Below are 21,185 nucleotides of genomic sequence, written 5' to 3'. Positions count from 1 at the left end.
TGAAAAGCTCTCTCAGCCTTTCCTCACAGGAGACACGCTCCAGTCCCTTGATTGTCTTTGTGGCCCTACACTGGACTCTCTCCAGTATGCCCACGTCTGCCTTGTACCGCGGAGCCCAGAACTGGACACGCTACTCCAGGTGTGGCCTCACCAGTGCAGAGTAGAGGGGCAGGATCACCTCTCCTGACCTGCTGACAATACTTTGCCTGATGCAGCCCAGGATACTATTAGCCTTCTTTGCAGCAAGGGTGCGTTGCTGGCTCATGTTCACCAGGACCCCCAGGTCCCTTTCCTCCAAGCTGCTTTCCAGCGGGGCGGTCCCCAGTATGTACTGGTGCCAGGGGTTGTGCCTACCCAGGTGCAGGACTTTGCACAGAATTCCCCTGGCTGATCTTCAAGATGTTCCTTCCGGCCCATTTCTCCCTCCTGTCCAGGACCCTCTGGATGGCAGCACAACCCTCTGGTGTATCTGCCGCTCCCCCCAGTTTTGTGCCATCTGCAGACGTCTGCCCCATCATGCAGGTCACTAATGAAGATGCTAAACAGGACTGGATCCAGTATTGACCCCTGGCGTATACCACTAGTTACTGGCCTCCACCTAGACTTTGTGCCACTGATCACCAGCCACCCTGTGGGCTCGACCATTCTGCCAGTTTTCAGTCCACCCCACTGACTGCCCATCCAGCCCATACGTCTACAGCTTGTCTACAAGCTTATCGAGTTGGTCAGGCAGGACTTCCCTTTGGTGAATCCCTGCCGTCCTCTTTGCCCCTGAACGGTAGTCAGGGAGCGATTGCCTTGCCTGTATTTCAGCCACACATTTTCTTGCTCTTTTTCTTCCTGTTTGGCCCTACCTAGTGAGAAGCCAGAGGTCTTGCAGGGCCCTGCGCAGGGCCAGCTCTCAGCACTGAGGCGGGCTGGCCATGGCCCCGCTGCGCTGAGCTGGCCCGGCTGGGCTGGCTGCTGCCTGGTGCTCGGGTGAAGGGCACCTCCTGGGGTTTAGCTCAGCTCGGGGAGGGCCACCTCATCCCCGCTGTCCCTGCATCACAAACGTTGCCATGGCTGAGCGCTGCTGTCACCACAGCTGGGGAGGGATGACAACCCCGAGACAACGCGCATCCCAAACGGCGGCGGTTATGGGTTATGTAAGTGGGGCTGAGCGAGGCTGGCTGCCATTTTGCCCACGAGCTGATGAGCAAAGAGGGCTCCCCAGATGTGCAGCAGCCAGACACAGGAATCCTAGGACAGAGACACCACCTCTGCCAGGCGGCCTCTGCTGTGTGCTCACCCCCATCCTCCTTTGCCTTCAGTGTGCCTGGACCAGACTCCGAGATGCAGGCAAGGCCCTACTTGCCTGCATCAAGAAGTGAGGTGAGGAGCCTCACGGGAAGAGAACCAACGCTGGAAAGCAGAGTCTCACCATGGGATTAGGGGATTGCTTGGGCTTCCTGCAGAAACGGAAAGCTGCAACCATCCCTGCCTGGAGCCACCAGGGAGCAGGAGCTCTCCCATTAAATGTGTCTTTCCAAGCGACCTCATGTGTGTTTCTTCTTTCCTTTGGAGGAGCAGAGGCACCGTTCCCTGCTCACTGCTCGCACCTGCTTGCATGGGCAAGGTGGGCAGCTCTGTTAGCACCTTTTGGAGGAGAGGCCAGGACTAGGATGGCGCTGCAGGTGCCTGAGAGCACGGACATAGGGCTGGCCTTCCACCTGAGGCCTTCAGAGGCAGCGTGGGCTGCCCCCCTCCCTGGAAGTCCCCTGCACACCACAGCTACGGTTTGCGTCTGGGAGCAGTGTAGGTCCTTCAGGACAGCAACTGGCAGAGAGAAAGCACGTTGTGTGTCTGCCAGGGACAGAGAAGATGGAGGCCCCAGTGCCTGTTGTTCTGGCTGCACTAGGACAGGCAGAACAGCAGACAGGCGCCTCTGTGGGCATGACTTCTGCTTCTTGCTGTGGGATGGGGTGGGCCCATCTCCTCCAAGCCCCTGCCTCTCCCTTTCAAGGAGGATCGAGGTTGTGACATGGAGGCAGTGACCTGAAAGTCCTGGGAGGGTGCCAGGATCACAGCCCTGAGCTCTGGGGCTCAGCAGCAGCTCTACCTGCCCTAGCACATGCTGAGGCGAGCAAAAGGCCAAGGAAAAGGACATGAGCAGGATCCCCAAGTCAGAGGAAGAGAGCAGCGAGAGCTGATATGGGGGAACACCAGGGAAAAGCTCTTGCAAGTCCCACTGCATTTCGCTAAGTGTGGAAACGTTTATGACCTTCACTTCCCTATGCCAAACCAGTAATTTGGCGATTAAATTTCAGTTAATTTCCCCAAGCTTAGTAGTCTATCCCTATGAAAGTAGTCGGTGACCAATTGCCCAGCTTTTATTTCAACCAGGAGTTTTCTCACTGTTGTCCTTCCCATTATCTCCCTGGTACCACTCAGAGTAAGGGGGTTGAGCTGGCTGTGGGGGTTCCTGGCTGCCCAGCCACAGCGAGCCCTCCCCACGTCAATTCCCCTTTCAGCGAAGGACTGTTGAGTGGTCATACTCCGGGGAGCGGTGCTCCTCTTGGCTGGGGTGGTCTAAACAGGCTCCCTTGGGCCTTCACCATTGTCACTGTGTCGCCATCGTTGCTTTGCTGGACACATGAGGGTCGTGAAGCGGTTCATGGTCTCTCAGAAGGGGGAGTGCAGCGCACAACCGGGGCTACAACCACACCTAGTGAGAGGCCAGAGGCTTTGCAGGGCCCTGCGCAGGGCCAGCTCTCGGCACTGGGGTGGGCTGGCCATGGCCCCGCTGCGCTGAGCTGGCCTGGCTGGGCTGGCTGCTGCCTGGTGCTCGGGTGAAGGGCACCTCCTGGGGTTTAGCTCAGCTCGGGGAGGGCCACCTCATCCCCGCTGTCCCTGCATCACAAACGTTGCCATGGCTGAGCGCTGCTGTCATCACAGCTGGGGAGGGATGACAACCCAGAGACAACGCGCATCACAATCGGGGGCGGGCTATATAAGTGGGGCTGAGCGAGGCTGGCTGCCATTTTGCCACGAGCTGACGAGCGAAGAGGGACAAGCTTGAGCTGGGAAGGTGGAGCAAGGGGACCGTGAGCGCGGTCCAGCTCATCCTTCTCAAGCCAGCCAAGTTTGGCTCTCTCTGGCAAGTCACAGGCATGGCTGATCCCTGGGGAATGAGCTTCTTCCCCAGCCCAGAAGCCTTCTGGGCCTTCTGCTCCTTCCTGTGGCTGCTGCTGCTGGCGTTTGCCTGCTTCTCCATGATGCCGTGTGGCAAGCCGCAGGTAGGAGTCAGGGCTGGTGCTGAGGCAGGCCCTGCCTGGGACGGGAGGCCGTGTCCCAGCCAGGCCTGGCCAGCCTGGGCCAGGAGGCCTGGGGCAGGCACGGGCCTGGCCCTGGCCATGCCCTGGGTTTGTGGGTGCCGCTGAGGCTGCTGGGGACTCCCTCTCACCCGCTGCTTTCTGTGCCCATGTAGGAAGGGAGGACGAGGAGGTGCTGTTACAGAAGGAACCAGGAGAATCGCAGAGGTGAGCGGCCCTGGGCAAGGGCAGGTGCCCTGCAAAGACACCGCCTGGCCCCATGTACCCGCCGTCCCCCCACGGCCTCCCCATCCACTGACTCTCTGTCTTCTCTGCCACCAGTTTGGACCCTCCACAACTCTTCATGGCGTAAGAGGAAGCAGTAAGTGGAATCGTCGCTGCTGGGGCGTGACAGCCCCCTCTAGTCAGCCCCCCACCAAAGGAGGTCCCACTAACGCTGCCCTTTGCCCCTTTGCAGATGTCCCGAGCACGCAAAGATGGATGGAATAGTTGAACTAGCCCAACTGTTCAACAGGACCCTTGAGGACCTCAACAGATACATGGAAATGTGAAACCACTGAGGAGGGGAAGGGGAAGGGGATGGGGATGGGAACAGGGGCAGGGTTTGGGGGCATGGATGAGTGCAATGGCTTGTGGGGGCACAGGGAAATTTGCGGACTAAAATCCGAGAAGCAATGCCCTTGCAGAAGGATTTACTGCCGAGGCACAGAGATAGCAGTGTCCCCTCTCTTTCTGGGGCAAATGGAGCTTCTGTGCCCAGCCAGCAGAGAGGGAGCCTTGGGCAAGGGACCAAGGGGCCCCTTGGGGGACCCCACAGAAATGACACAGCCTGCCAGCTCCTTAGGGGCAGAGGGAGAGTCCCAGGGTGCTCAGGAGTGCTTGGCTCAGCATTCCCATCATCTTCCTTCTCCTTCTCCTTCTCCTCCTCCTCCTCCTCCTCCTCCTCCTCCTCCTCACAGGCTCAACCTGGAGTTGCCAGAGGACAGCAGTGAGTCTACCACTTCTGACACAGAGAGTGAAACCAGCTGCTCTTCAACGATGTCTCTGGACTCTTGGAGCACCATCTCCTGCACTACCATCACGGAGAGCGAAACCGGACAGATTTCAAGGGCATCCACCCCCACGCCTCTGCAGAAAGAAGACTCACTTCATGCTTCTGTGTTCCAGCCTGGCCTCATGCATCCCAAGGCTGGCCCAGGGGAGCAGCATGACCATGACACTTGCCAACCCTGCAGGAAAGAAGTGGTCAGATGCCACAGGGCCAGCAGTGTGCACCAACACCAGCAACACGTCCAGGTCCAGCAGGCTGCTCCCACCCATCCTCCAGAGGTGCCCAAATTCCACTCCATGGAAATGAAGACATCTTTGCCACAAAAGAAATCCAAGGAGGCCTTAAACTACTTCACCTCACATAAGAAAGAGGAGGAGAAACTGCGCCTGCCAGCTGATGGGGACAAGCCTCCACAAAATGATCCAGCCTCTGCTTTGAAAGTATCGAAGCAAGAAGAAGAGCCTAATATGAAGGCGGTTCCCATGGTGTGGGACCTGACCTTCATAGACAAGGCTGTGAAAAATCAGCTGGAGCATGTAGTGGAAAAAATGTATATACAAAAGCAATTTGGACTGTCAGAGATGCTGTTGTCCTGTGAGGGGAGCTTTTCAGCCACTGTCCTGGAAGCAAGGACAGCTGTCCCAACCACAGCTCCTCGATCACCCCAATGGCGAGCAGAGCCACATGTGGTGGTGACTCCTGTGGAGAAGGACCCACTCTGTGTGGAAAAGACTGTGAACCGTCATCTGGAGGGGCCTAACGGACAAAAGCAGACAAAAGAGCTCTTCGGGCTACCAGGGATCCTGGCTTGCATGAAAAGATCTTCAGACCCCGTCCTGGGACAAAAAGACTCCCAGACTGAGGATCCACAGAGGAACACCAGGCAGTGCCACTGCTCACCCAGCCTGCGCTGTCAGCGGCACGCTCACACCACGAAGTCGGCAGTGCAGCTGTCAGTGCAGACCCCTGGCCCTCAGCAAGAGGCAGCAGCCCCCGAGGACGCATTCACCCGGGGGATGCAGGAGCCTGTCCACTCTGTGCCAGCAGCTATTCTGAGAGTGGAACAAGGGATGAAGCCTCAGGAGGATGGGGACAGACCCCACCAGAAAATGGAGTGTGGAGGAAGAGCCAACGGCAGCAGCACGACCAGCAAGACGACCCTGCCTGGCATCAGCAAGATGAACCAGGACCCTGGGGCAGTAGGGGATTCCCCTTCCATCCAGGCAGAGCAGGCGTGGCCACAGAGCAAGGGAGCTCCGCGGGGTCAATCAGATAAAAAGGGTGAGGGCCCCAGCATCTCCACTACAGGGGACATGGGGACACCAACATCTCCAAGAAGAAGACCCCCACAGAGAAAACACAGCTCCAGTGAGGACAGACCCTCAGCTCTACCACGGCCTCCACACCACGTTTGGATTGCTTTTGATATGCCCCACGTACCAGAGGTCCTCGTAGCACCAAGAGACTGCCACAAAGCCAAAAAAATTGCTAAAGATCTGCAGAAGCAGGTGCAGGCTTCACAGCCGAAGCAGCTCCCAGACAATGCAGGGCAATCATGGATGGACCCTGCAGCAGAGGGCACCGGGGCCGTGCCACGCAGAAGACGTAGAAGGGCACGGAAGGACAAGGGCTGCTCCCAGGACGGACCCATCTTTGCAAGACTCCGCCCTAAGTGCATCAAAGCCCCAAACCACAATCTGTCTGCCACTGAAAGCTCCCAGAATTTGGCTCCGTCTGCAACTGCAGTCCCAGGTGCAGCTGGAGAAAAGACAGCGGGAGAGACTGAACGCTCCCAGAATTTGGCTCCGTCTGCAACTGCAGTCCCAGGTGCAGTTGGAGGAGAGACAGTGGAAGAGAAGAAACCATCCGCAGACAGGGCCAAGGGGCAGCAGGGCCAGAAGAATATCACTGCCACCCAGCAGCCAGAGGGGCGCAGAGGAGTCATATCAATCCCTGTAATCGCACAAGGGAAGCTTCTGCAACATTTTCCTGGCACCGGTATCATGAGCACACTGTGCTCAGAGAACCACAAAGAAGATTGAAATCCAGGAGCCCCCATCCCCTGCCCTGTCTGGCCACACTCTTCCCCTTACTGGTCCAAGGTTCAGCAGGACCCAGCAGGGCACGGAGCCAGCAAGCAGCAGATCCCTGCCAGCCCGACAAGGGAGCGGGGGCTCTCTCAATAAATGTGTCACTGGAAGCACACTCATGGGCAAGTGTCTCTAATTTCCTGGGGAAGCGCTGCAGCTCCCCTGCTCACTACTAGGCCCTCCTTGCATGGGCAAGGCTGGCAGCGCTGTTGGCTGCTTCTGTGGGGAGGAGTGGGTTGGGGGTGGCCTTCCCCTGAGGCTTTCAGAGGCAGCATGGGCTGCCAAGCTCCCTGGAGGTCTCCTGCATACCACAACTGCATGCCCGGGCTGGGAGCAGTGCCAGTCCTTCAAGGCAGCAAAGGGCAGAAAGCAATGAGGTGGGGTGTCCAGAGTGTGACGGAGAATCATAAAATCATAGGGTCATAGAATGGTTTGGGTTGGAAGGGACCCCAAAGATCACCCAGTTCCAACCCCCCTGCCATGGGCAGGGACGCCACCCACTAGATCAGGTTGCCCAGGGCCTCATCCAGTCTGCCCTTGAACATCCCTAGGGGATGGGGTATCTACAACTTCTCTGGGCAACCTGTGCCAGTGCCTCACCACCCTCTGAGAGAAGAATTTCCTCCTAATGTCCAGACTAAATCTATCCTCTTTTAATTTAAGATCATTCCCCCTTGCTCTATCGTTATCTACACAAGTAAAGAGTCCTTCTCCACCTTTTTTATAAGACCCCTTTAAGTATGAAATGGTCATAATGAGGTCTCCCCTGAGCCTTCTCTTCTTCAGGCTGAACATCCCCAGCTCTCTCAGCCTTTCTTCATAGGAGAGGTGCTCCAGCCCTCTGATCATCTTTGTACCCTCCTCTGTACTCACTCTAACAGGTTCACATTTGTTGTGCTGGGGGCCTCAGACCTGGACGCAGTGCCCCAAGTGGGGCCTCACAAGGGCAGAGCAGAGGGGGACAATCACCTCCCTCCACCTGCTGGCCACTCCTCTGCTGATGCAGCCCGGGATGCAGTTGGCCTTCTGGGCTGCAAGCACACACTGCTGGCTCATGTCGAGTTTTTTGTCCACCAGAACCCCCAAGTCCTTCTCTGCAGGGCTGCTCTCAATGAGTTCTTCTCTCAGTCCGTCCTCAAGCCTGGGATTGCCCTGACCCAGGTGCAGCACCATGCGTTTGGCCTTGTTGAACCTCATTAGGTTCCCATGGGCCCACTTCTTTAGGCTGTCTAGGTCCCTTTGGATGGCAGCCCTTCCTTCTCTTGTATCAACTGCACCACTCAGCTTGGTGTCATCTGCAAACTTGCTGAGGGTGCACTCAATCCCGTCGTCTGTATCATTGATGAAGATATTAAAAAGCCGCAGGTAGGAGTCAGGGCTGGTGCTGAGGCAGGCCCTGCCTGGGACGGGAGGCCGTGTCCCAGCCAGGCCTGGCCAGCCTGGGCCAGGAGGCTTGGGGCAGGCACGGGCCTGGCCCTGGCCATGCCCTGGGTTTGTGGGTGCTGCTGAGGCTGCTGGGGACTCCCTCTCACCCACTGCTTTCCGTTCCTGTGTCGGAAAGCCCAAAGGCTTAAAAAGCACCGGTCCCAGGACAGACCCCTGAGGGACACCGCTCGTCACCGGTCTCCACCTGGACATAGAGCCATTGACCACCACTCTGGGTGCGACCTTCAAGCCAACTCCTTATTCACTAAATGGTCTACCCATCAAATCCGTGTCTCTCCAATCTGGAGATCAGGATGTCATGTGGGACCGTGTCAGAGGCCTTACAGAAGTCCAAGTAGATGACATGGTTCAGTCCTCCCTTGTCAGCTGATGCGGTCACTCCACCACAGAAGGCCAGCAGATTGGTCAGGCATGATTTGCCCTTGGTGAAGCCATGCTGGCTGTCGCAGATCACCTCCTTGTCCTGCATGTGCCTTAACATTGCCTCCAGGAAGATTCATTCCATGATCTTCCCAGGCACATAGGTGAGGCTCACCAGTGTGTAGTTCCCCAGGTCTTCTTTTCTACCCTTTTTAAAATTTTAAAATGTTTCCCTTTTTCCAGTCACTGTGGACTTCGCCTCACTGCCGTGATTTTTCAAATATGATGGAGAGTGACTTGGCAACTACATCAGCCAACTCCCTCAGGCCCCATAGACTTGCAGTTGTTAAGTTGCATCAGGAGGTCCCAAACCTGCTCTTCCTTACAGTTGGAAGGACTCTGCTTCCCCAGCCCCTGCCTAGAGATCTGGGGACACAAGGGATGTGGGAAGCCTGACCACTAGTGTAGATCGAGGCAAAGAAGTTGCTAAGTACCTCTCCCTTCTCCACATCTGTTGTTACCAGTTCTCCATCTTCATTAGGCAGAGGCGCTACACTCTCCCTAGTCTTTCTTCTGTGGCCAATGTACCTGTAGAACCCCTTTATGTTATTCTTTGCATCCCTTGCCAAGTTTAGTTCTGTCAGTGCCTTGGCTTTCCTGATCCCATCCCTGCACATCCAGAGAGCATTACTGTACTCTTCCCAGGGCACACGGCCCTCTTTCCACCGTCTGTGCGTTTCCTTCTTTTGCCTGAGTTTCACCAGCAGATCCTTATTCAACCATGGCGGTTTCCTGCCTTCCTGGTTTGATGTATTACAAATGGAAATACAGAGCTCTTGCGCTCCGAGGAAGACATCCTTAAAGAGTTGCCAGTTCTGATCAGATCCTCTGACCATCTAGGGCATGGTCACTGCAACCTAGGCTTCCTCCAATCTCAACTTCTTTAATGAGCTCCTTCTGCATTGGTGAGCACCAGGTCCAGTAACACTTCTCCTCTGGTTGGTTTAATACGTGGAATAGGAACTTGTCCTCAATGGACTCCAGAAGTCTCCTGGATTGCTTACTGCCTGCCATGAGGCTTTCCCCGCAAACGTCTGTGTGACTGAGATCCCCCAGGAGGATGAGAGACTGTGAGCATGATGCTTCCTGATCATCTAGTTCCACCCCCCTGCCATGGGTCTCTAAGGTCTCGAAACTGCTCTTCGCTTATAGTGGGTGGGACTTTGATCCCCCAACCTCCATCTACGGGTTCAGGGAAACAAAAGACTTGGGAAGCCTGCCTGTCAGTGAAGACTGAGGCAAAGAAGTTGTTGAACGCCTCAGCTTTCTCCATGTCTATTGTTAGCAGAAGTTGAGATGACAGAGGCCCCAGTGCCTGTTCTTCCATCTGCGCCAGGACAGGCAGTGTGACCCTGGGAATAGCAGACAGATGCCTTCTTGCTGTGGAATGGGGTGGGCTCATCTCCAAAGTCCCTGCCTCTCTGTTTCAAGGAGGATCACGGTTGTGGCTTGGAGATAACCCCAAACCCCTTGGAAGGTGCTGGGGTCAGAGTCCTGAGCTCTGGGGCTCACTAGGAGCTCTACATGCCCAAGCACTTACTGAGGCAAGAAAACAGACAAGAAGGTGGACGTGAGCAGGAACCCTAAGTGGGAGGAAGAGAGCAGTGAGAGCTGGCAGAGAGGAGTGATAAAGAAGAGCTCTTGCAGGTCTCACTCCGTTTCACTAGGTGTTTAAATGTTTATCGCCTTTACTTCCCAATACACAAACCAACAGTTGGGTGTCTAAGATTCAGTTAATTTCCCCAAGCTGAGTCACAGAATCACAGACTAGTTTGAGGTTGGAAGGGACCTCTGGAGCTCATCTGGTTCAATGTCCCTGCTCCAGCAGACACCCGGAGCAGGGTGCCCAGGACCACATCCAGGCGGCTTTTGAAGATCTCCAGGGAGGAGACTCCACAGCCCCTGGGCAACCTGTGCCAGTGCTTGGTCACCCTCACATAAAGAAAGTGCTTCCTCCTGCTCAGAGGGAACCTCCTGTGTTGCAGTTTGCGCCCGTCGCCTCTTGTCCTGGCACAGGGCACCACCAAACAGAACCTGGCTCCAGTCTCCTTGCACCCCCCTTCAGGGACTGATGGACACTGATAAGATCCCCCCAGCCTTCTCTCCTCCAGGCTGAAAAGCTCTCTCAGCCTTTCCTCACAGGAGACACGCTCCAGTCCCTTGATTGTCTTTGTGGCCCTACACTGGACTCTCTCCAGTATGCCCACGTCTGCCTTGTACCGCGGAGCCCAGAACTGGACACGCTACTCCAGGTGTGGCCTCACCAGTGCAGAGTAGAGGGGCAGGATCACCTCTCCTGACCTGCTGACAATACTTTGCCTGATGCAGCCCAGGATACTATTAGCCTTCTTTGCAGCAAGGGTGCGTTGCTGGCTCATGTTCACCAGGACCCCCAGGTCCCTTTCCTCCAAGCTGCTTTCCAGCGGGGCGGTCCCCAGTATGTCCTGGTGCCAGGGGTTGTGCCTACCCAGGTGCAGGACTTTGCACAGAATTCCCCTGGCTGATCTTCAAGATGTTCCTTCCGGCCCATTTCTCCCTCCTGTCCAGGACCCTCTGGATGGCAGCACAACCCTCTGGTGTATCTGCCACTCCCCCAAGTTTTGTGCCATCTGCAGACGTCTGCCCCATCATGCAGGTCACTAATGAAGATGCTAAACAGGACTGGATCCAGTACTGACCCCTGGCGTATACCACTAGTTACTGGCCTCCACCTAGACTTTGTGCCACTGATCACCAGCCACCCTGTGGGCTCGACCATTCTGCCAGTTTTCAGTCCACCCCACTGACTGCCCATCCAGCCCATACGTCTACAGCTTGTCTACAAGCTTATCGAGTTGGTCAGGCAGGACTTCCCTTTGGTGAATCCCTGCCGTCCTCTTTGCCCCTGAACAGTAGTCAGGGAGCGATTGCCTTGCCTGTATTTCAGCCATACATTTTCTTGCTCTTTTTCTTCCTGTTTGGCCCTACCTAGTGAGAAGCCAGAGGTCTTGCAGGGCCCTGCGCAGGGCCAGCTCTCAGCACTGAGCTGGGCTGGCCATGGCCCTGCTGCGCTGAGCTGGCCCGGCTGGGCTGGCTGCTGCCTGGTGCTCGGGTGAAGGGCACCTCCTGGGGTTTAGCTCAGCTCGGGGAGGGCCACCTCATCCCCGCTGTCCCTGCATCACAAACGTTGCCATGGCTGAGCGCTGCTGTCACCACAGCTGGGGAGGGATGACAACCCCGAGACAACGCGCATCCCAAACGGCGGCGGTTATGGGTTATGTAAGTGGGGCTGAGCGAGGCTGGCTGCCATTTTGCCCACGAGCTGATGAGCAAAGAGGGCTCCCCAGATGTGCAGCAGCCAGACACAGGAATCCTAGGACAGAGACACCACCTCTGCCAGGCGGCCTCTGCTGTGTGCTCACCCCCATCCTCCTTTGCCTTCAGTGTGCCTGGACCAGACTCCGAGATGCAGGCAAGGCCCTACTTGCCTGCATCAAGAAGTGAGGTGAGGAGCCTCACGGGAAGAGAACCAACGCTGGAAAGCAGAGTCTCACCATGGGATTAGGGGATTGCTTGGGCTTCCTGCAGAAACGGAAAGCTGCAACCATCCCTGCCTGGAGCCACCAGGGAGCAGGAGCTCTCCCATTAAATGTGTCTTTCCAAGCGACCTCATGTGTGTTTCTTCTTTCCTTTGGAGGAGCAGAGGCACCGTTCCCTGCTCACTGCTCGCACCTGCTTGCATGGGCAAGGTGGGCAGCTCTGTTAGCACCTTTTGGAGGAGAGGCCAGGACTAGGATGGCGCTGCAGGTGCCTGAGAGCACGGACATAGGGCTGGCCTTCCACCTGAGGCCTTCAGAGGCAGTGTGGGCTGCCCCCCTCCCTGGAAGTCCCCTGCACACCACAGCTACGGTTTGCGTCTGGGAGCAGTGTAGGTCCTTCAGGACAGCAACTGGCAGAGAGAAAGCACGTTGTGTGTCTGCCAGGGACAGAGAAGATGGAGGCCCCAGTGCCTGTTGTTCTGGCTGCACTAGGACAGGCAGAACAGCAGACAGGCGCCTCTGTGGGCATGACTTCTGCTTCTTGCTGTGGGATGGGGTGGGCCCATCTCCTCCAAGCCCCTGCCTCTCCCTTTCAAGGAGGATCGAGGTTGTGACATGGAGGCAGTGACCTGAAAGTCCTGGGAGGGTGCCAGGATCACAGCCCTGAGCTCTGGGGCTCAGCAGCAGCTCTACCTGCCCTAGCACATGCTGAGGCGAGCAAAAGGCCAAGGAAAAGGACATGAGCAGGATCCCCAAGTCAGAGGAAGAGAGCAGCGAGAGCTGATATGGGGGAACACCAGGGAAAAGCTCTTGCAAGTCCCACTGCATTTCGCTAAGTGTGGAAACGTTTATGACCTTCACTTCCCTATGCCAAACCAGTAATTTGGCGATTAAATTTCAGTTAATTTCCCCAAGCTTAGTAGTCTATCCCTATGAAAGTAGTCGGTGACCAATTGCCCAGCTTTTATTTCAACCAGGAGTTTTCTCACTGTTGTCCTTCCCATTATCTCCCTGGTACCACTCAGAGTAAGGGGGTTGAGCTGGCTGTGGGGGTTCCTGGCTGCCCAGCCACAGCGAGCCCTCCCCACGTCAATTCCCCTTTCAGCGAAGGACTGTTGAGTGGTCATACTCCGGGGAGCGGTGCTCCTCTTGGCTGGGGTGGTCTAAACAGGCTCCCTTGGGCCTTCACCATTGTCACTGTGTCGCCATCGTTGCTTTGCTGGACACATGAGGGTCGTGAAGCGGTTCATGGTCTCTCAGAAGGGGGAGTGCAGCGCACAACCGGGGCTACAACCACACCTAGTGAGAGGCCAGAGGCTTTGCAGGGCCCTGCGCAGGGCCAGCTCTCGGCACTGGGGTGGGCTGGCCATGGCCCCGCTGCGCTGAGCTGGCCTGGCTGGGCTGGCTGCTGCCTGGTGCTCGGGTGAAGGTCACCTCCTGGGGTTTAGCTCAGCTCGGGGAGGGCCACCTCATCCCCGCTGTCCCTGCATCACAAACGTTGCCATGGCTGAGCGCTGCTGTCATCACAGCTGGGGAGGGATGACAACCCAGAGACAACGCGCATCACAATCGGGGGCGGGCTATATAAGTGGGGCTGAGCGAGGCTGGCTGCCATTTTGCCACGAGCTGACGAGCGAAGAGGGACAAGCTTGAGCTGGGAAGGTGGAGCAAGGGGACCGTGAGCGCGGTCCAGCTGATCCTCCTCAAGCCAGCCAAGTTTGGCGCTCTCTGGCAAGTCACAGGCATGGCTGATCCCTGGGGAATGAGCTTCTTCCCCAGCCCAGAAGCCTTCTGGGCCTTCTGCTCCTTCCTGTGGCTGCTGCTGCTGGCGTTTGCCTGCTTCTCCATGATGCCGTGTGGCAAGCCGCAGGTAGGAGTCAGGGCTGGTGCTGAGGCAGGCCCTGCCTGGGACGGGAGGCCGTGTCCCAGCCAGGCCTGGCCAGCCTGGGCCAGGAGGCCTGGGGCAGGCACGGGCCTGGCCCTGGCCATGCCCTGGGTTTGTGGGTGCCGCTGAGGCTGCTGGGGACTCCCTCTCACCCGCTGCTTTCTGTGCCCATGTAGGAAGGGAGGACGAGGAGGTGCTGTTACAGAAGGAACCAGGAGAATCGCAGAGGTGAGCGGCCCTGGGCAAGGGCAGGTGCCCTGCAAAGACACCGCCTGGCCCCATGTACCCGCCGTCCCCCCACGGCCTCCCCATCCACTGACTCTCTGTCTTCTCTGCCACCAGTTTGGACCCTCCACAACTCTTCATGGCGTAAGAGGAAGCAGTAAGTGGAATCGTCGCTGCTGGGGCGTGACAGCCCCCTCTAGTCAGCCCCCCACCAAAGGAGGTCCCACTAACGCTGCCCTTTGCCCCTTTGCAGATGTCCCGAGCACGCAAAGATGGATGGAATAGTTGAACTAGCCCAACTGTTCAACAGGACCCTTGAGGACCTCAACAGATACATGGAAATGTGAAACCACTGAGGAGGGGAAGGGGAAGGGGATGGGGATGGGAACAGGGGCAGGGTTTGGGGGCATGGATGAGTGCAATGGCTTGTGGGGGCACAGGGAAATTTGCGGACTAAAATCCGAGAAGCAATGCCCTTGCAGAAGGATTTACTGCCGAGGCACAGAGATAGCAGTGTCCCCTCTCTTTCTGGGGCAAATGGAGCTTCTGTGCCCAGCCAGCAGAGAGGGAGCCTTGGGCAAGGGACCAAGGGGCCCCTTGGGGGACCCCACAGAAATGACACAGCCTGCCAGCTCCTTAGGGGCAGAGGGAGAGTCCCAGGGTGCTCAGGAGTGCTTGGCTCAGCATTCCCATCATCTTCCTTCTCCTTCTCCTTCTCCTCCTCCTCCTCCTCCTCCTCCTCCTCCTCCTCACAGGCTCAACCTGGAGTTGCCAGAGGACAGCAGTGAGTCTACCACTTCTGACACAGAGAGTGAAACCAGCTGCTCTTCAACGATGTCTCTGGACTCTTGGAGCACCATCTCCTGCACTACCATCACGGAGAGCGAAACCGGACAGATTTCAAGGGCATCCACCCCCACGCCTCTGCAGAAAGAAGACTCACTTCATGCTTCTGTGTTCCAGCCTGGCCTCATGCATCCCAAGGCTGGCCCAGGGGAGCAGCATGACCATGACACTTGCCAACCCTGCAGGAAAGAAGTGGTCAGATGCCACAGGGCCAGCAGTGTGCACCAACACCAGCAACACGTCCAGGTCCAGCAGGCTGCTCCCACCCATCCTCCAGAGGTGCCCAAATTCCACTCCATGGAAATGAAGACATCTTTGCCACAAAAGAAATCCAAGGAGGCCTTAAACTACTTCACCTCACATAAGAAAGAGGAGGAGAAACTGCGCCTGCCAGCTGATGGGGACAAGCCTCCACAAAATGATCCAGCCTCTGCTTTGAAAGTATCGAAGCAAGAAGAAGAGCCTAATATGAAGGCGGTTCCCATGGTGTGGGACCTGACCTTCATAGACAAGGCTGTGAAAAATCAGCTGGAGCATGTAGTGGAAAAAATGTATATACAAAAGCAATTTGGACTGTCAGAGATGCTGTTGTCCTGTGAGGGGAGCTTTTCAGCCACTGTCCTGGAAGCAAGGACAGCTGTCCCAACCACAGCTCCTCGATCACCCCAATGGCGAGCAGAGCCACATGTGGTGGTGACTCCTGTGGAGAAGGACCCACTCTGTGTGGAAAAGACTGTGAACCGTCATCTGGAGGGGCCTAACGGACAAAAGCAGACAAAAGAGCTCTTCGGGCTACCAGGGATCCTGGCTTGCATGAAAAGATCTTCAGACCCCGTCCTGGGACAAAAAGACTCCCAGACTGAGGATCCACAGAGGAACACCAGGCAGTGCCACTGCTCACCCAGCCTGCGCTGTCAGCGGCACGCTCACACCACGAAGTCGGCAGTGCAGCTGTCAGTGCAGACCCCTGGCCCTCAGCAAGAGGCAGCAGCCCCCGAGGACGCATTCACCCGGGGGATGCAGGAGCCTGTCCACTCTGTGCCAGCAGCTATTCTGAGAGTGGAACAAGGGATGAAGCCTCAGGAGGATGGGGACAGACCCCACCAGAAAATGGAGTGTGGAGGAAGAGCCAACGGCAGCAGCACGACCAGCAAGACGACCCTGCCTGGCATCAGCAAGATGAACCAGGACCCTGGGGCAGTAGGGGATTCCCCTTCCATCCAGGCAGAGCAGGCGTGGCCACAGAGCAAGGGAGCTCCGCGGGGTCAATCAGATAAAAAGGGTGAGGGCCCCAGCATCTCCACTACAGGGGACATGGGGACACCAACATCTCCAAGAAGAAGACCCCCACAGAGAAAACACAGCTCCAGTGAGGACAGACCCTCAGCTCTACCACGGCCTCCACACCACGTTTGGATTGCTTTTGATATGCCCCACGTACCAGAGGTCCTCGTAGCACCAAGAGACTGCCACAAAGCCAAAAAAATTGCTAAAGATCTGCAGAAGCAGGTGCAGGCTTCACAGCCGAAGCAGCTCCCAGACAATGCAGGGCAATCATGGATGGACCCTGCAGCAGAGGGCACCGGGGCCGTGCCACGCAGAAGACGTAGAAGGGCACGGAAGGACAAGGGCTGCTCCCAGGACGGACCCATCTTTGCAAGACTCCGCCCTAAGTGCATCAAAGCCCCAAACCACAATCTGTCTGCCACTGAAAGCTCCCAGAATTTGGCTCCGTCTGCAACTGCAGTCCCAGGTGCAGCTGGAGGAAAGACAGCGGGAGAGACTGAACGCTCCCAGAATTTGGCTCCGTCTGCAACTGCAGTCCCAGGTGCAGTTGGAGGAGAGACAGTGGAAGAGAAGAAACCATCCGCAGACAGGGCCAAGGGGCAGCAGGGCCAGAAGAATATCACTGCCACCCAGCAGCCAGAGGGGCGCAGAGGAGTCATATCAATCCCTGTAATCGCACAAGGGAAGCTTCTGCAACATTTTCCTGGCACCGGTATCATGAGCACACTGTGCTCAGAGAACCACAAAGAAGATTGAAATCCAGGAGCCCCCATCCCCTGCCCTGTCTGGCCACACTCTTCCCCTTACTGGTCCAAGGTTCAGCAGGACCCAGCAGGGCACGGAGCCAGCAAGCAGCAGATCCCTGCCAGCCCGACAAGGGAGCGGGGGCTCTCTCAATAAATGTGTCACTGGAAGCACACTCATGGGCAAGTGTCTCTAATTTCCTGGGGAAGCGCTGCAGCTCCCCTGCTCACTACTAGGCCCTCCTTGCATGGGCAAGGCTGGCAGCGCTGTTGGCTGCTTCTGTGGGGAGGAGTGGGTTGGGGGTGGCCTTCCCCTGAGGCTTTCAGAGGCAGCATGGGCTGCCAAGCTCCCTGGAGGTCTCCTGCATACCACAACTGCATGCCCGGGCTGGGAGCAGTGCCAGTCCTTCAAGGCAGCAAAGGGCAGAAAGCAATGAGGTGGGGTGTCCAGAGTGTGACGGAGAATCATAAAATCATAGGGTCATAGAATGGTTTGGGTTGGAAGGGACCCCAAAGATCACCCAGTTCCAACCCCCCTGCCATGGGCAGGGACGCCACCCACTAGATCAGGTTGCCCAGGGCCTCATCCAGTCTGCCCTTGAACATCCCTAGGGGATGGGGTATCTACAACTTCTCTGGGCAACCTGTGCCAGTGCCTCACCACCCTCTGAGAGAAGAATTTCCTCCTAATGTCCAGACTAAATCTATCCTCTTTTAATTTAAGATCATTCCCCCTTGCTCTATCGTTATCTACACAAGTAAAGAGTCCTTCTCCACCTTTTTTATAAGACCCCTTTAAGTATGAAATGGTCATAATGAGGTCTCCCCTGAGCCTTCTCTTCTTCAGGCTGAACATCCCCAGCTCTCTCAGCCTTTCTTCATAGGAGAGGTGCTCCAGCCCTCTGATCATCTTTGTACCCTCCTCTGTACTCACTCTAACAGGTTCACATTTGTTGTGCTGGGGGCCTCAGACCTGGACGCAGTGCCCCAAGTGGGGCCTCACAAGGGCAGAGCAGAGGGGGACAATCACCTCCCTCCACCTGCTGGCCACTCCTCTGCTGATGCAGCCCGGGATGCAGTTGGCCTTCTGGGCTGCAAGCACACACTGCTGGCTCATGTCGAGTTTTTTGTCCACCAGAACCCCCAAGTCCTTCTCTGCAGGGCTGCTCTCAATGAGTTCTTCTCTCAGTCCGTCCTCAAGCCTGGGATTGCCCTGACCCAGGTGCAGCACCATGCGTTTGGCCTTGTTGAACCTCATTAGGTTCCCATGGGCCCACTTCTTTAGGCTGTCTAGGTCCCTTTGGATGGCAGCCCTTCCTTCTCTTGTATCAACTGCACCACTCAGCTTGGTGTCATCTGCAAACTTGCTGAGGGTGCACTCAATCCCGTCGTCTGTATCATTGATGAAGATATTAAAAAGCCGCAGGTAGGAGTCAGGGCTGGTGCTGAGGCAGGCCCTGCCTGGGACGGGAGGCCGTGTCCCAGCCAGGCCTGGCCAGCCTGGGCCAGGAGGCTTGGGGCAGGCACGGGCCTGGCCCTGGCCATGCCCTGGGTTTGTGGGTGCTGCTGAGGCTGCTGGGGACTCCCTCTCACCCACTGCTTTCCGTTCCTGTGTCGGAAAGCCCAAAGGCTTAAAAAGCACCGGTCCCAGGACAGACCCCTGAGGGACACCGCTCGTCACCGGTCTCCACCTGGACATAGAGCCATTGACCACCACTCTGGGTGCGACCTTCAAGCCAACTCCTTATTCACTAAATGGTCTACCCATCAAATCCGTGTCTCTCCAATCTGGAGATCAGGATGTCATGTGGGACCGTGTCAGAGGCCTTACAGAAGTCCAAGTAGATGACATGGTTCAGTCCTCCCTTGTCAGCTGATGCGGTCACTCCACCACAGAAGGCCAGCAGATTGGTCAGGCATGATTTGCCCTTGGTGAAGCCATGCTGGCTGTCGCAGATCACCTCCTTGTCCTGCATGTGCCTTAACATTGCCTCCAGGAAGATTCATTCCATGATCTTCCCAGGCACATAGGTGAGGCTCACCAGTGTGTAGTTCCCCAGGTCTTCTTTTCTACCCTTTTTAAAATTTTAAAATGTTTCCCTTTTTCCAGTCACTGTGGACTTCGCCTCACTGCCGTGATTTTTCAAATATGATGGAGAGTGACTTGGCAACTACATCAGCCAACTCCCTCAGGCCCCATAGACTTGCAGTTGTTAAGTTGCATCAGGAGGTCCCAAACCTGCTCTTCCTTACAGTTGGAAGGACTCTGCTTCCCCAGCCCCTGCCTAGAGATCTGGGGACACAAGGGATGTGGGAAGCCTGACCACTAGTGTAGATCGAGGCAAAGAAGTTGCTAAGTACCTCTGCCTTCTCCACATCTGTTGTTACCAGTTCTCCATCTTCATTAGGCAGAGGCGCTACACTCTCCCTAGTCTTTCTTCTGTGGCCAATGTACCTGTAGAACCCCTTTATGTTATTCTTTGCATCCCTTGCCAAGTTTAGTTCTGTCAGTGCCTTGGCTTTCCTGATCCCATCCCTGCACATCCAGAGAGCATTACTGTACTCTTCCCAGGGCACACGGCCCTCTTTCCACCGTCTGTGCGTTTCCTTCTTTTGCCTGAGTTTCACCAGCAGATCCTTATTCAACCACGGCGGTTTCCTGCCTTCCTGGTTTGATGTATTACAAATGGAAATACAGAGCTCTTGCGCTCCGAGGAAGACATCCTTAAAGAGTTGCCAGTTCTGATCAGATCCTCTGACCATCTAGGGCATGGTCACTGCAACCTAGGCTTCCTCCAATCTCAACTTCTTTAATGAGCTCCTTCTGCATTGGTGAGCACCAGGTCCAGTAACACTTCTCCTCTGGTTGGTTTAATACGTGGAATAGGAACTTGTCCTCAATGGACTCCAGAAGTCTCCTGGATTGCTTACTGCCTGCCATGAGGCTTTCCCCGCAAACGTCTGTGTGACTGAGATCCCCCAGGAGGATGAGAGACTGTGAGCATGATGCTTCCTGATCATCTAGTTCCACCCCCCTGCCATGGGTCTCTAAGGTCTCGAAACTGCTCTTCGCTTATAGTGGGTGGGACTTTGATCCCCCAACCTCCATCTACGGGTTCAGGGAAACAAAAGACTTGGGAAGCCTGCCTGTCAGTGAAGACTGAGGCAAAGAAGTTGTTGAACGCCTCAGCTTTCTCCATGTCTATTGTTAGCAGAAGTTGAGATGACAGAGGCCCCAGTGCCTGTTCTTCCATCTGCGCCAGGACAGGCAGTGTGACCCTGGGAATAGCAGACAGATGCCTTCTTGCTGTGGAATGGGGTGGGCTCATCTCCAAAGTCCCTGCCTCTCTGTTTCAAGGAGGATCACGGTTGTGGCTTGGAGATAACCCCAAACCCCTTGGAAGGTGCTGGGGTCAGAGTCCTGAGCTCTGGGGCTCACTAGGAGCTCTACATGCCCAAGCACTTACTGAGGCAAGAAAACAGACAAGAAGGTGGACGTGAGCAGGAACCCTAAGTGGGAGGAAGAGAGCAGTGAGAGCTGGCAGAGAGGAGTGATAAAGAAGAGCTCTTGCAGGTCTCACTCCGTTTCACTAGGTGTTTAAATGTTTATCGCCTTTACTTCCCAATACACAAACCAACAGTTGGGTGTCTAAGATTCAGTTAATTTCCCCAAGCTGAGTCACAGAATCACAGACTAGTTTGAGGTTGGAAGGGACCTCTGGAGCTCATCTGGTTCAATGTCCCTGCTCCAGCAGACACCCGGAGCAGGGTGCCCAGGACCACATCCAGGCGGCTTTTGAAGATCTCCAGGGAGGAGACTCCACAGCCCCTGGGCAACCTGTGCCAGTGCTTGGTCACCCTCACATAAAGAAAGTGCTTCCTCCTGCTCAGAGGGAACCTCCTGTGTTGCAGTTTGCGCCCGTCGCCTCTTGTCCTGGCACAGGGCACCACCAAACAGAACCTGGCTCCAGTCTCCTTGCACCCCCCTTCAGGGACTGATGGACACTGATAAGATCCCCCCAGCCTTCTCTCCTCCAGGCTGAAAAGCTCTCTCAGCCTTTCCTCACAGGAGACACGCTCCAGTCCCTTGATTGTCTTTGTGGCCCTACACTGGACTCTCTCCAGTATGCCCACGTCTGCCTTGTACCGCGGAGCCCAGAACTGGACACGCTACTCCAGGTGTGGCCTCACCAGTGCAGAGTAGAGGGGCAGGATCACCTCTCCTGACCTGCTGACAATACTTTGCCTGATGCAGCCCAGGATACTATTAGCCTTCTTTGCAGCAAGGGTGCGTTGCTGGCTCATGTTCACCAGGACCCCCAGGTCCCTTTCCTCCAAGCTGCTTTCCAGCGGGGCGGTCCCC

General features: G+C 56.3%; 2 protein-coding genes across 4 annotated transcripts; both read left to right on the top strand.

Annotated features, from left to right (window-relative positions):
* Nucleotides 1-3,038: 3,038 nt before the first annotated feature.
* Nucleotides 3,039-6,572, top strand: LOC121068390. Of its 3 annotated transcripts, XM_040553533.1 has the most exons (5): nt 3,039-3,275; nt 3,467-3,518; nt 3,633-3,672; nt 3,769-5,222; nt 5,385-6,572. In XM_040553533.1, the coding sequence occupies exons 4-5, from the start codon at nt 3,891-3,893 to the stop codon at nt 6,402-6,404; spliced, it is 2,352 nt and encodes a 783-aa protein (XP_040409467.1). In that variant the 5' UTR covers nt 3,039-3,275; nt 3,467-3,518; nt 3,633-3,672; nt 3,769-3,890; the 3' UTR covers nt 6,405-6,572. The 3 variants fall into 3 exon arrangements, with proteins under 3 accessions (XP_040409467.1, XP_040409468.1, XP_040409469.1); XM_040553534.1 differs by lacking the exon at nt 3,633-3,672; XM_040553535.1 differs by lacking the exon at nt 5,385-6,572 and having other exon boundaries at nt 3,769-4,228.
* Nucleotides 6,573-14,321: 7,749 nt separating this feature from the next.
* LOC121068352 lies at nt 14,322-16,852 on the top strand. The gene is made up of 2 exons (XM_040553474.1): nt 14,322-15,653; nt 15,816-16,852. The coding sequence occupies exons 1-2, from the start codon at nt 14,322-14,324 to the stop codon at nt 16,833-16,835; spliced, it is 2,352 nt and encodes a 783-aa protein (XP_040409408.1). The 3' UTR covers nt 16,836-16,852.
* The last annotated feature ends 4,333 nt before the right edge of the window (nt 16,853-21,185 follow it).

This window comes from Cygnus olor, chromosome 3, assembly GCF_009769625.2.
Source record: "Cygnus olor isolate bCygOlo1 chromosome 3, bCygOlo1.pri.v2, whole genome shotgun sequence".
Classification (NCBI taxonomy): Eukaryota; Metazoa; Chordata; class Aves; order Anseriformes; family Anatidae; genus Cygnus; species Cygnus olor.
The sequence above is the reverse complement of the archived record's forward strand: the minus strand, read 5'-3'. Positions and strand labels throughout refer to the sequence as shown.

Excerpts from the sequence above, each read along its gene's own strand:
- LOC121068390 (XM_040553534.1), top strand. The coding sequence starts at position 3,891 with ATGGGGATGGGAACAGGGGCAGGGTTTGGGGGCATGGATGAGTGCAAT. Across the intron at positions 5,223-5,384 it reads GACAAAAAGACTCCCAGACT|GAGCCTGTCCACTCTGTGCC; the intron begins GAGGATCCACAG and ends CGGGGGATGCAG.
- LOC121068352 (XM_040553474.1), top strand. The coding sequence starts at position 14,322 with ATGGGGATGGGAACAGGGGCAGGGTTTGGGGGCATGGATGAGTGCAAT. Across the intron at positions 15,654-15,815 it reads GACAAAAAGACTCCCAGACT|GAGCCTGTCCACTCTGTGCC; the intron begins GAGGATCCACAG and ends CGGGGGATGCAG.